This window comes from Lupinus angustifolius, chromosome LG17 (genome assembly GCF_001865875.1).
Source record: "Lupinus angustifolius cultivar Tanjil chromosome LG17, LupAngTanjil_v1.0, whole genome shotgun sequence".
Lineage (NCBI taxonomy): Eukaryota > Viridiplantae > Streptophyta > Magnoliopsida > Fabales > Fabaceae > Lupinus > Lupinus angustifolius.
Genome location: NC_032025.1, coordinates 18,154,308 through 18,168,609, shown reverse-complemented (window position 1 = coordinate 18,168,609; position 14,302 = coordinate 18,154,308). Strand labels below are relative to the sequence as shown.

The following is a 14,302-nucleotide window of genomic DNA, read 5'->3' as shown; positions in this document are numbered from 1 at the left end:
TCTGAACGATAACTCTCATATATACGAGAGCCTAATGGCATGTTTTCCATCAAGAAATTGTAAAGGTAAATAACTATATGAAATTCTTGAAAGTAATAAAAGTAAGGAATTGCTTTGTTAAAGGCGAGGCCCGAGGGTGTGATATTATGCCCACAAAGCGAGATCGTTTGACCGTAAGAGGCTTAGCTAGAGGAGTCATCCAGGATGATTTAGTGATGGTTCGCAGTGGTGCTGAGAAGTATTATATTGTGCCCATGCAGTGAGATTGTCTGACCGTAAGAGGCTTGACTTGAGAGCCGTCCAGGATAATTCAGCGATGGTTCGCATTGGTGCCAAAATTATTCTCCTTTTTTGTTTATATGTTAAGATCGGGACCCACTAGAAGCATTCCCGATGGGAGATGTCTTAGAATGGGCAGATCGCTAGAAAAGATGATTCCACGATGTCGATGACAAGTTTTTCATAGATGTTTTACTCCCTCTCTTTTCTTCTGGTGTATTTGTACGCATGTTCAGATGACCCATCAACACTAATCTGAGGTTATCGCTTCACTATGTCCTAAAAGTGGACATGGAGTGTTGAGGGTAATCAACACACTTACACCGGTCCTTGCGACCTGAAGCTGGATTGGGTAAGCAATGGCTCAGTTCTACATCTTCCACCTTACTACACAGTTCAGGAGGCATCATTCACTTTGCCCGACCGAAGACCTAAAACCATCGAACTTTATGTATCGGCTGAAGCTTGAGGCGTACTAGAAGTTGTTAGGACCTGGCCCCAAACAAGATTCTCATAATCAGGATCGACGCCAAGAGAGATAGACGGGGCCATGCCAAGGGGGTAAACCCCGGACCCCTCGATGGATTGGGGAGCGGATGAGGTGGAGGAGGAGGAAGATTATGGCGACTGTGTAGAGCTTATTTGCATAGAAGATTCAGTTGAGGTCATTGAGATCTCTTCTGACTCTGAGGTGGAGGAACACCCTAGCGAGGCTTCTAGTGCACCTCCAGTTTAGGAGGGTTCTCTTTTGTTTTGTTGTGATAGGAACATGTGTGAGGTACTTTTTGTAATGTCAATACCCTCACATTATTTTCTTTGTATTTTCAGTTTTTTTATTTGTGGCGATGATTAGATTTCGCCTTGTAAACAATTCGGTAATTATTCAAGAATTTTATGAATGAGAAGTATTTAGAAAAAAATTGCGTTCATTTAATTATCTTCAATGTATTAAGAATTTTATTTCCACAAGGTTTGAAAAGGTGACGTCTTGAAAATGGAATAAGGTAAAAGTGAAAATGATTTGTAAGTTATAGGTCACATAAAAGAAAAAAAAAGGGAAAGAAAAATTTACCCATTTTTTAAAGAGATTAAATATATTAAATATGAAATAATTTTCGGGGCGTTACAAGATCCAGGTCAAGAAAACGTCCCTTGGCAGATTCACCGACTCCTACTTCCAGCCAGTCAGGGGGGATGCTCCTCCTTCAGCTCGACGAGGAGCATATCTTCCTCCTCCCCCTCCTCTTTCGACTAACCAAAGCCATCTGGTCCAGGTCGCCTCTACAAGACAAGTGGTAGTCAACTCCATGGTTGAGCCATCGCCCACCTAGGAGATACAATTCGAGCCGAAGATGATCACCCCTCATTCTACAATTTGTTGCTCTACAGGAAAAGGAAAGGCCCTCAATCCTCGTAGTCGGCCTCTCGCAGCTTACACCATCCCTCATGTGGTCGAGCTGAATCCGGTGACTAACGCGGTGAGGAAAGTGCTAGAGGCAGCCTCAACTCGTGATATGATGAGGCAGGTCCGAGCGTCCTGAGTCCTGGTGGCGTCCATCGCTAAAAACCTGGAAGGTGAAAGAGTGATGGTTGAGCGATTGGGAGGTGAGGCCCTACGGTCCGTGAAGGATCGTCATGTTATCGACCTCTAGAAGATGAAGGATGCTCACAGGGCAAAGTTGACGAGGTTGGAGGCCCAAGTGATGAAGGATAGTCAGAAGTTGTCCATCTTGACCCATCGCCATGAAGAGGCCCACCGGACAGCCTTAACCTCCCAAAGGGAGCTGGTCGGTTCTCGGGACGAGCTGGCTAACATGATTGCCCAGTATGAGGAGGCCAAGGTTGAAATTTGTCACCTCAATGACAAGTTTAAGCTATTGGAGGAAAAAGAGAAGGCTGCTCAGGATTCCCACAACGAGGACCAAGAGGAGATAACCTGGTTGACCGAGGAGGTGGTCGCCTTAAGACTGGAGAGGGATGGGTTGGTGGTGGAACGAGATGCTATCTCGAGTCTCACATCATATGCTTCCTATCTTGCCTAAGATAACCCTTTGCCCAGGTTGGCTTGGTGCATCTAGATGCTGACTAGTCCTAGACACGAATTAACGCCTATGTCCTAGAGGGGGAATTGCTGGTGGAGGAGGACGACAATTTCTTCAAGCTCCCAGTCCCGAGAAAGGGGGGAGGCTTGAGTGCCTTGTAATATCTTAGGACTTTGTAACCTTTCCTTAATTTTATTAGAGTTTGTTTTTCCTTTAATCCGAGTTGGCACCTTTCTTAATTGTTTAAAGTATAACTCGAATGGATAATGCACTGATTGGAACTGGCATGTTAATAATAATATGAAATTGAAGAAGATCTTAACCGAAATTGGACTTTTAATTAATAGTCTGAGACTAAAGACATTCTTGGAATTAGCCATCTAATTAATGATTTGAAACTGACGGTAACCTGAATCTGAAAAATAATAATGAGAACAATATAAGCTTGAACTTGGGTAGGGTAAGTTTGGTCATAAATAATCCAACTGACTTGGATACAAACACGATAATCTTGCCCACCATTAGTGATTATTTGAATAACTGAAAATAATTTGGTCAGAGTTAACCTTCTAACCATAATCTGAAACTGAGTACCATATTGGTCGGAATTGGCCTTACGTGACCCGCCATTTTAACAATAATTTAAACAAGAATTTGAAAAACATAAGCTTGGTCAGAAGTAATTCAATGTGGCTTGAACTTGATAAGATAATTTTGAACATGGATCTTGACCGGAAACCATAATAACCTAAACAACTGGAACCTACTAGAATAACTACATCTTGAACATGCCCAAGGTAATCTGAATTGGGATTAATTCCAAGACCTGAACATAAACAAGATAATCTTGATCGAAAGGAACAATAACTAGGATAATTGTTACCGGACATAGTGATAATTCAGGCACTTAAACTTGGACATGAACAAGTTGAATAATTTGAATGCGAATTCGACCATGATGGATTTGAGCCTGGACAAGTTGAATTACTTGAACATAAATTTAGACAAGGGGGACTTGGCCCGCGCCTCGGTCGACTGGTTTAGACCATTGTCAAAGGAGGACGTGGGCCATGCCTTTGAGGGTATAGATATTGGACCATCGGTCAAGGGGGACAAGGTCCCAACTTGGGTGATTTATTTGACTGGCGTCAAAGGGGGACATAGGCCACGCCTTTGAGGGGTTTAAATGTTGGACCACCGGTCAAGGGGAACAAGGTATGCACCCTAAGTAATTTATTTGACCGCCATCAATGTGAGATGTTGGACCACCAATCAAGGGGGACAAGGTTCACGCCTTGGGTGATATATTTTACCACCGTCAAAGGGGGACTCGATCCTCGCCTTTGAGGAGTGTAGATATTGGACCACCAATGAAGGGGGACAAGGTCTGCGCCTTGGGGGATTTATTTGTCCGCAATCAAAAGGGGACATGGGAAATTCCTTTCAGAGGTTTAGATGTTGGACCACTAGCCAAGGGGACAAGCTTCACTCCTTGAGTGATTTACTTTACCACCATCAAAGGGGGACATGGGCCACACCTTTGACGGGTTTATTATATATTGGAGGGGATTCCTGTGAAAAAGTCACGAAATGAATAATACGTTGTTATCATAGATATTTTTTTGTTACAAGGGGTTGTCCGACCACGAATAGGGTGGACATTACATTTTTAGGATTAAAAAATTCGGATGTTTGTAGAATTCCATGTCTGAGGAATCTCTCTCTCGACAAGGTCTTCCAACTTATAGGTGTCCTTGTCGGTCTTATCTACCATATGATAAGGTCCTTCCCAGTTGGGCGCCAGTTTCCCTTTGACCCAACCAATGTTTGCTATATGGAGGACCAAAGCCCCAAACTCAAAGTTCATGGGGATGACCGAAGAGTTATATTTGTCTATTGTCCTCCTTTTGATGGTCGCTTCTCTTATCTGGTTATGGTCTCTCTTTTCCTCAAACCAATCCATATTGTGCCTCATTAGAGTTGGATTGGACTCTTCATTAAATTACAAAGTCCTCCATGTAGGTTCTTCTATTTCCACCAGGATCATGGCCTCATCGCCATATATGAGGTTGAAAGGGGACTCAGATTATGAAATGTGGAGTTTTCTGTAAGCCTACATCACGTGATGAAGTTGGTCTGACCAAGCTCCTTTGACATCATCCAGCCTTTCTTGATTCCCCTTAAAATGACCTTCCTGGTTGCCTCTGCCTGCCCATTTGTATGAGGATGCTCGAAGGACACGAAATGTTGTTTGATATGCTAGCCGTACAACAGTTCTTGAAATTTCCAGTCGGAAAACTGGGTGTCATTATCTGTTCTAATGGAAGTCGGGATGCCGAACCAGTTGATGATGTTTCTCTAGATGAATTTTTAGATGTTGGCAGATGTGATGGTGGACAAGGCCTCAACCTCAATCCACTTGGTGAAATAGTCCACAACAACTATCAGAAACTTCAGTTGGCCGACTACTTGAGGAAAAGATCCCAAAATATCCATACCCCGCCTATAGAATGGTTAGGGGGCTAGTATGGTAGCTAACTCTTCTGGTGGGGCTTTATGGAAGTTGACAAATAATTGGCACTAGGTGCATTTCTTGGTTAGTTCACACACATATTTCGCTATGGTCGGCCAGAAATACTCAGACCACAAGACTTTCTTGGGTATGGAAGATGCACTAAGGTGATGTCCACAACTTTCCTCATGGACTTCTCTCAGGACATATTGTGCCCTATCTAGGCCAAGGCATTTGAGGAGAGGGGGAAGAAAAACCTCGACGATATAATGATCCCTAGGTCAGGGTGTACAAAGAAAAACATCAGAAAAATCTTTGTCTTTCCTTCTAGTTGGTAGGTAGATCACGTTACAAAAGGTATTTGATGAACGAGTTCGTCCTGTCATCTAGGATGGAATTTTGTTCAATGACTATGATACTAGGTTTAAGGACAATTCCCTAGATGACAGACCGGCTGCTTCCCGAGCTCTTAGTGCTTGCTAGTTTAGACAGAATATCTTCCCGTGCATTCTATTCTTTCGGGACAAGCTGAATGGTTGCTTCTTCGAACTTAGCCATCAACTCCTTCGCCTTTGCCAAGTATTTACGTAAGAGTGAGTCTTTGGTTTTTTAAGCACTGGTTACTTGTGAAACCGCCAATTGGAATCACTACAGATGGTAATTTTTCAGCATCAACCTTTGTTGCTAATTGTTGTCCGGCGATACATGCCTCATACTCGACCTAATTGTTATAGGTTGGGAAGGTGAAAGTCAAAGAGTGCTCGATGGTCATCTTATGGCCGATGTCCAATAGTATTCCAGCGCCGCTCCCCTTGAGGTTGGAAGATCTATAAAAAGATATCGTCCAAGTCTGCTCCTGATTGTGCGGTAGTGTGGTCAATTCGGCAACAAAGTCTGATAAGACTTGGCTCTTGATAGTTGTTTGGGGTTGATACCAAATATCAAACTGTGAGAGTTCAATAGACCATTTTATCATCCGACCAACCAACTCCAATTTGTGCAAGATCTGTCCGATGGGTTGGTCGGTTCTGACCATTGTTGGGTGAGACTGAAAATATTGGTGTAAAATATACTAGACTCTGACCTTTTTCGGTTTCACTGATCAGAGTGGTGGCCACGGCCTCACCGACCGCATGGTAGACATACAACACCTCACCGCTTGTTGGCTTAGTTAGTACTAGTGCGGCAGCCAAGTACTGCTTGAAGGTTTGAAACGTCATTTCACAATCAGATGACCATTCAAATTTCTTGCTTTTATTTAACAAATAGAATATTGAGAGAGAATGTTTGGCGGTTGACTGGAGGAACTTGGACAAGGCAGCCAATCGGCTATTCAATTGTTGAACCTCTTTCACTGAACGAGGGCTTCTCATGCCGATTAATGCATGGCATTTTCCGGGGTTGGCTTTAATTCCTCGACTAGTCAGTAGAAAGGCGAGGAATTTCCTAGCTTCAACACAGAATGTACATTTCTCCGGATTGAACCTCATGTTAAGCTTGCGAAGTTGGTGGAAAATGTGCGGCAGAATGGAGACATAATCTACTTGAGGAAGGCTTTTTGCGATCATGTCGTCCATGTATACTTCCATGTGCCGGCCAATCTGCCCCCCCATTACCTTGTTCACGATTCTCTAATATGTTGCCCCTGCGTTCTTCACACCAAACAGTATAACAGTGTAACAATAAGTTGTTCGGTCAATGATGAAGGCGGTCTTTTCCTGGTCTAATAGATACATCGGGATTTTGTTATAGCTCGAGTAAGCATCCATGAAAAAAAGTACTAATAACCCGAGGAGTTATCCACCAGATGTTGGAAAGAGGATATGGGTCTTTAGGCACACTTTGTTCAAATATGTGTAGTTCACACACATCCGCCATTTCCCGGAGGGTTTCTTGACCAACACCATGTTTGCCAACCAGGTGATGCAGGTGATTTCTCATATGAATGTCGCCTCCAAAAGCTCGGTTGTTTTCTAGGCAACCTCAATTGTTCTTTCGGCCCCCATTTTTTGGTCGCTTATGAGCAAATGGTTTTACCCTTGGGTTGGCTGTCAACTGATGGCATATTACTCAGGAATCAATTTCGAGTATGTCAGTTGCAAAGAGGTCTCTTTTGGCCCTCAAACATTCGACGAGTTTCATTCTTTGAGCTTCCTAGAGTGTGTTGCCCATATATACCAGGTTGGTCTCCAGCGGCCCGAGCTGGAAAGAGATTTTGTCCCCTTTTGGTTGTGGGCGGAATTCTCCTTCGTCGGCCCAAGTATCCAATTCTACCATGTGCGCACCATCCACCCGCTTTGTTGGGGGCATCACCCTTCTTGTTCTCTAGATAGGGATGATTCTCTTTGGTAGTAGCTTCGACAACTATGCTGGTCTCCCCGAACTGTGGATACTTGAAGATCAAAAGAGAGAAACTTCATGCATAAATAATGTGTGGAGACCATTGCTTCAAGGCGGTTAAACGTTGGACGACCTAGAATGGCGTTGTAGGTCGATTGGCAATTAATAGCCACAAATTTAGCCTCGATTGTTCTAGTTAGGGGCTGGTCACCAATTGTCAACCAAACATCCATGTAACTCGTGGAATTATACCTTGGTCGGTGAACCTTACCAACTACCCATCATACGGTAGTAGGTCATGGGATCTCAGCTCCATCTTTTCAAACAGATCCTAAGAACATGGTGTCTGTCGAGCTCTCTTGGTCGACGAAGAGTCTGTCGATCTTCTAGTTGTTCAACTTTGCTATAATGACCAAGGATCATCAGGCTCTCGGACGACACCTTCCTAATCACGATCATCGATTGATATATGGGAGCACTTCTGATGACATAATGTGGATGAGTATCTCTTACTGCCACTTGCATGACCTCCCACACATACCGTTTCTAGGCTGACCTGGAAGTGCCGCCCGCGGAAAATCCTCTATAAATGGTGTTAAAATCAATTGGGCTCCTCTATTAGTGATTGTTTGGATGACCGACCACAATGGTCGGTAACTCGATGCTGGTTTGGATTGGCGGAGTTCCTCCAGCATATCAGCCTATTGTTGGATTATCTTTTCTTGCCTTTCCATGATTTGAAGGAGTGGTTGGTAGTGGCTATTCTGGGGCAGTGTGGTGGCTCCAGTTAGCTTATTGTGAGGGTTGTATTTGGGATGGAGGATTGATGGAGGGTGTGTGGTGGTTGGGAGGAATTTTGTGGGTGCTGGTTCTATCTGGTTGGTGGGGTTTGCTGGATTTTGGATGGTTACCATAGTGTAGGTAAACTGTAGACGACATCAATATTCTTGTCTGGATCTCTAGTCCGTCTGAACCGTTCAAGAACATAATACTCTCCTTCTTTTATGCACACAATTAGGGGGGAAATCTTTTCAAATATATGACAATTATTTTCTAATGGGAGAATTATTTTATACACATAACTATAACTTATAAATTTCTAATATTCTCCTTCTTTTTTGCACACAATTAGGGTAGAAACCTTTTTAAATATATCACGGTGTTAATAAGTGGTCTACCTTTTGAGGTGTCTCTTGATATGTTTGTGAAGCCACTCCAATCTACTTTAAACCAATCTTATTAATATCGTTCAAGTCATCAAATCAGTTATGGTAGTGATATAGTGGTATAGCAGTTCAATTGGTGGTTCATTAATTAAATTGCATATCAGTAAAGTTAGATATACATATATTTTATACTAACATTAATGTTGAAAAATTAATAAAGAAAACAATAACTAATTTTACTTATACCATTGATAAAACAAAAATATATTAGTTGATGATAGACCATGTTTTAGAAGTATAAAAAATATAGTAGTTGTGTGTTTGATCCTTTATACAAACATTATAGTAAAAATAAGTCATTTTCATTAAAAAAAATTAAATAAAACTGATCGGTATGACTGACACGGTTCAATTGAAAATCGACATATATGACTGCTTTTGATCGGTTTTGACAGATATGATTGCATTGCTGATATAATTGTTGTATCATACCAATACTAGGAACGGTTTATCAGTTTACTGATTGAACCGGCCGACACTAACCAATTTTAATAATAGTGCTTTAAACAAAACATATCATCCAACTTCCAATTCACAATTGACAGTCTTGCAAAAAAAATCTCATTTCAATCGAGTCTTATGCTCTAATACTACTTATTAGGAGTGGGAAACTAAAATCAATTAGTAATCTAAGAAAATAGTATAACAAAATATCACATAAATATGTTTGATATTGATATGATATCTAACCAAAAATATTAAGGTATATTTATGTAAGTGTTACCAATTATATGCATTTTGACTTCTTTTACGCAATATATCTCACTTCAAGCGTGAAAGAAAATTGCATTAGCATATAAATAACAAAGAGTTAAATAAAATAAAAAATAAAAATTCATATTCACTAGTTTTTTTATAATAGAATCATATAATTGATTATCCATAACAATGTTGGAGATTAAGCCTTACTCATTACATGAGTAAATCAACAATTAGCTAGGTTTAACTACTTCTATCATCTGATATCATTTTTAACACCGATAAGTTTGGTTGACAAATTACTATCCAGAGATTAAGTTGATGCCTTGTACTACTATATATTCAATGTGATACCAGAAGTGCTTTTGGGTTTTAGTGCTAACGATCACATTTTGATGAAATCCATTTGTGCTCACAATATTATGGCTGCCTAACATCCACTTTGTCCCCAAAATAAAGCCAAATTAAATTTCTTTTTAAGTACTAGCAAAAAGGATAATATTAAAAATGAAAGAGTTATAGCAAATTACAATGATAGTCCTAAAAAAAGCATAACTACATTATATTCAATACCCATTTATTCAAAAGTATTACATTCACTCTCCAATGTCAATATAATTGAAAGAAATTTGTACAAAGGTAAAAAGGGAATGATACTTTTATGTCACCGTTATAAATACTATTTTTGTACAAAGATAAAAGGGAATGATACTTTTATGTCACCGTTATACTATTTTTGACGATTGTATATGAAACTGGTGAATTGGTCTTCTTATCAGTGTGGTATACTAAATATATAAGTCATGCAATTAAAATTATCAAAGTTGGTATGTACATGAAAAAATTAATATTTTTCAAAATGACACAATAAAGTTTTGAATCTTAAACTTATAGTTGTTTATGGTGTAATTAATCATTGAATCATTTTACTAATTTAATTATATGTTACAAATAATAATAATATTTATATTAATAATGTATTATATTTATTATAATATATACATGTATATATATATACAACTTAATCGGTATTTGATTTAGTTAATGAATCATAGGTTGAAGAAAAAATATAATGTGTGTTTAAATAACTACATTCAACACATAGAAATGTAAGAGGTATTCAAATAACGACATTCAACACATAAATGAAAGAAGTATTCAAATAACGGCATTCAAAACATAGAAATATAATATAATGATTATGTATATGGTGTAGTAGACAACTAATATATAACTTATGTTGATGACATCGACGACACTTATTATATTAGCAGAAGATAACATTAGCAATGCAATTCAAGCACTTTTCTTGCAATGCAATGACATCAAAGCCATCCATTATAATTGGAGATGGACTATGCTAATGCAATTCAAATCTATCTGTATTTAGTGTGTCAAACTTTTTCACCTAATTAATGCCACAAAAGTCGAATCTGAGAAGTGCTTATTTATGATAATAGATTCCTGATAAAAGTCAAATGTCATAAACTAAAAATTGTAAATGATAAAGCCGGGTTAGTTGCTCTTTCCAAAATTAATCTAATGGCTAAGGTTCATTTCCGAGTTAGATTCCGGAGGAAAAAAAGAGAAATGTTAGAGTTATCTCAAAAATATATTTTTTGAATTTGATGTCTTCCCTTTTTCTTTCATTTCCTCCCAAATTTAATTCATAAATAGAAAGATGTTTTAATGAATTTTGAGGGCAATCCTCCTAACATTTTAAATATAACTCAAAATAACAAACGCAACATTTTATGTTTTCCGGTTATAGCAATGTGGGACTAGATTTCTTCCTGAAAATGTTTTTCATATATAATACTTGAATTTTAATTCTTTTTCTATGAGAAAGCAAACTTTTATTATTTGAATCAACTATCTGCTGTTTATGTCCTTAGTTTAATGATTTAATATGAATAATTTTTACTTTCTAAAAAGAATTTAATGCGTATGCATTAATAGTGTATATTTTTTTACAATGTTGTTTCTTGACTTTTTTTTTAAATGTCAAAAAATATGTAATGATAAATAATGTATTAATAATTTACCTAAACATTTACATTCTTAATTAGTGCATAACCTTTTTCTATTCTAGAGATGTCTAACACTGCTAAACCTAGTTTGGTAGCCAGTTATTGAGGATAATGAAGAATACATGTCATAGGAATCATATACACTAGACATTCAATTATAAAAATCTATTTAATTTTAAATCATTAATCCATCATTTATAATAAAGAATGTAGTTGGAATAGTCTGTCCAGGAACATATAATGTTTCCTCTTGAATAATAAGGCACACTTCAAATTAAGTTTAACTATAGCTTGATAGTAACAAGCCAAATTAAGATTTTAACAATGATAAAAATGTATGTATTAATAAGATAGGAATTTTATATACTTCATTATATCACCTACCATTTATTTTTAATTATCATTTAATTTTTAAAAAAGTAATTCAAATAAATTATGAATAACATAGTGATTATGTATAAATCTTAACACTAAATCTACATAAATATTACATTCTTTCGTAACAACACTTGTGATAAAACTTAATAAAACTTCACAAATTTATTATGTTTTTTTGTTATGGGCGAGACTCGAACTCTTAATCTCCTTTACTCTACTTTTTTCTTTCTAACCATCAAACCACCTTATAATTCCTTTTTATTTTTCAAATTTACTATATGTGAGACTCGAACTCACAACCTTGTTCACTTCATTCCTTAACTCCTTTACTTTAACCATTAGACCAACTTTCACGAGGAGATAACTTATTTCCTTACACTCACTCATTTTTTACATGTGTCTTATTTCTCTTTCTTCTAGAAGTTTTTATTTTGAAATATATAAAAAAAAACACATGTCAAACAATAAATAGATTTAAAGTGATAAGTTATATTCTAGTATAAGCGGATTATGAACATTTTGAATCGACATCATTTTTATCTATCCATTTAATAATCAATTATAAGTTCTCCTTCCACCACCTGAAAAGGAAAAAGGGGTTTTGAATAAAGTATGAAATTGGTAGGGCCACTTAGAGGCATATAAAATATAACAACAATGCTCTACCAATCCTCCATAAGCAGAAGCACATAAAACATTCATTCTCAAACATCACAAAAAATGGGCAAAGTTTATCCTCAAGAATCCTCATCCTCTTCATGTCTCAATTCTAAAAGAGAAACATATACTCTATGGATGAAGTCACTTGTGTTCCACTCTAATGGATGCACTGTCTATGATTCCAATGGTAACATAGTTTACCGAGTTGATAACTATGATACAAAGGGTATAAGAGAAGTTAACCTCATGGATCTGAGAGGAAGAGTTCTCTGTGCCATAAAGAAGGTATTAGCTAGTTTCATAGTTTATCTCATCTTTTTAAATTATTGTACGAGACTAAATATATGTAGTTTTAACTTGTTCATAATTTTAATCATATATTTTGCAGAAATCTCTATCTTTTGGAAGTTGGGATGGTTACAGAAGCAATTGTTCTAATAGTGGAAGCATGGAGGAGCCATGGTTTCAAGTGAAAAGATGTAATAAAATGATGAGAAGGAAAGTAGAATGTGAAATAGAAATTGAGTGCCAAAAGTACTTCATATTGAGATCTAGTGCCAAAACAGCTTTCATGATAGTAAACATTGATGGACATATAGTTGCAGAGGTACTGCATCTTTTTTATTTTACTATTCTATTTATTAAGGCCAATTATTAATGATCCATATGTTCATTTTTTCAAAAACAACACACTTTATATTACATTTTGAGTTAAAATCTTTAAGGAAAATGGAAGACTTGAGAGTTGTGAAATATATTGATGAGGTTGTTCCAAAGGCTTCTATTACCCTTCCTCCCTTCCAAATTTGTGAGTTAGGTTTTCACATGGAAGGAAAGGAAAATAAAGACTTCAGAGTTACGAAATATACATCTATTACCCTTCCTCCCTTCCAAATTTGTGAGTTAGGTTTTCACATGGAAGGAAAGGAAAATAAAGACTTCAGAGTTACGAAATATACATGTAATATGGCCAACAATATATATTATAGGAATAATTAGTTAAAAGTGTAGTTGGTGTATTGATTGTATGGTTAAATTTGGAAAATATGCAGGCAAAGCAAAAATACTCCCCCTCTGGTGTTGCATTGGATAATGATGTTTTAACATTGGATGTGGCTGAAGACACAGATCATGCCCTTGTGATGGCTTTAGTTACGGTGTACGCATTAATATGTGGCAGAATGTAAATAATTCTCAATTGGTACATAATTTGGTACATAATTTATTCAGAGACCCTTACCTTATTCAGCAACCATTATATCTCTTTGTGTGCATCATTGTTTGTGAATTTCATTGTTACTTTTGTAAAATTTCTGAATTATTAAAAGTTTTGTAAGAATTTGGCTCAGTTTGTATAGATGATCTAGAGCTCCATCATGATCATGGAGGTGTATGTATACATATAGTTTTACCAAAATTGAATTCTATATCTAACTATAAATTTCCAATTTGCATATGATCTTTGCTAGAAAATTATATAGATTGAATTTTTTAATGTCAACTTTTTTATATTTTATTTTAAGGAGTAAGTTATCACATCATTAAAACAGTTTCACCTCATGTTACATTAATAGAAATCTTCTCCTACCGAGAAAAAATAGTTTTCTGGTTCAATGATTCTTTAGTGTGATACGTCACGAGGGAAAGATATTCGCAATTTTAGGTTTTAAGCGAAACTATTATTTTGCTCTCTAAACTTAATTTATTTTCTTAATTGGTCTCTCTACTTTTCTCTTTTCAAATTAGATTATCAAGTCACTTTGGGCACAAACGATAGGACCACATCTATGATTTCACTTTTTGTATCACTCATTTCGATTGGTTGAAAAAATTATTTAAGTTCAAATTGTTATTATTAAATATTTTTTTAGTCAATCACAATTCCTGGCATATGGAGTAACATAAAGCCGTGGGACAACAGATGTGCTCCCAAACAACAGATGAGGATCAACTGTACATTCATGTTTTACTTATTGTCCTCATCCAATTGAAAAATCTAACTTAATTAAAAAGAAATATTATAATAACAGAAATTAATATTTTCACATTATTTCATGTAGTTTGATTGGTTAGAAACATATGGACATGATTATCTTCAGACAAGATGATCATTGTCCCACAAACAACATTGTTTTG

General features: G+C 36.9%; 1 protein-coding gene across 1 annotated transcript; it reads left to right on the top strand.

The window, feature by feature from the left end:
• LOC109331019 (protein LURP-one-related 4-like) lies at nt 12,156-13,404 on the top strand. Its single transcript, XM_019565302.1, has 3 exons — nt 12,156-12,451; nt 12,555-12,773; nt 13,219-13,404. The coding sequence occupies exons 1-3, from the start codon at nt 12,227-12,229 to the stop codon at nt 13,351-13,353; spliced, it is 579 nt and encodes a 192-aa protein (XP_019420847.1). The 5' UTR covers nt 12,156-12,226; the 3' UTR covers nt 13,354-13,404.

Bases quoted from the DNA above. Each gene is read 5' to 3' on its own strand.
- LOC109331019 (XM_019565302.1), top strand. From the start codon at position 12,227: ATGGGCAAAGTTTATCCTCAAGAATCCTCATCCTCTTCATGTCTCAAT. The intron at 12,452-12,554 runs GTATTAGCTAGT...TATATTTTGCAG, and splicing joins TTCTCTGTGCCATAAAGAAG to AAATCTCTATCTTTTGGAAG. The intron at 12,774-13,218 runs GTACTGCATCTT...GAAAATATGCAG, and splicing joins ATGGACATATAGTTGCAGAG to GCAAAGCAAAAATACTCCCC.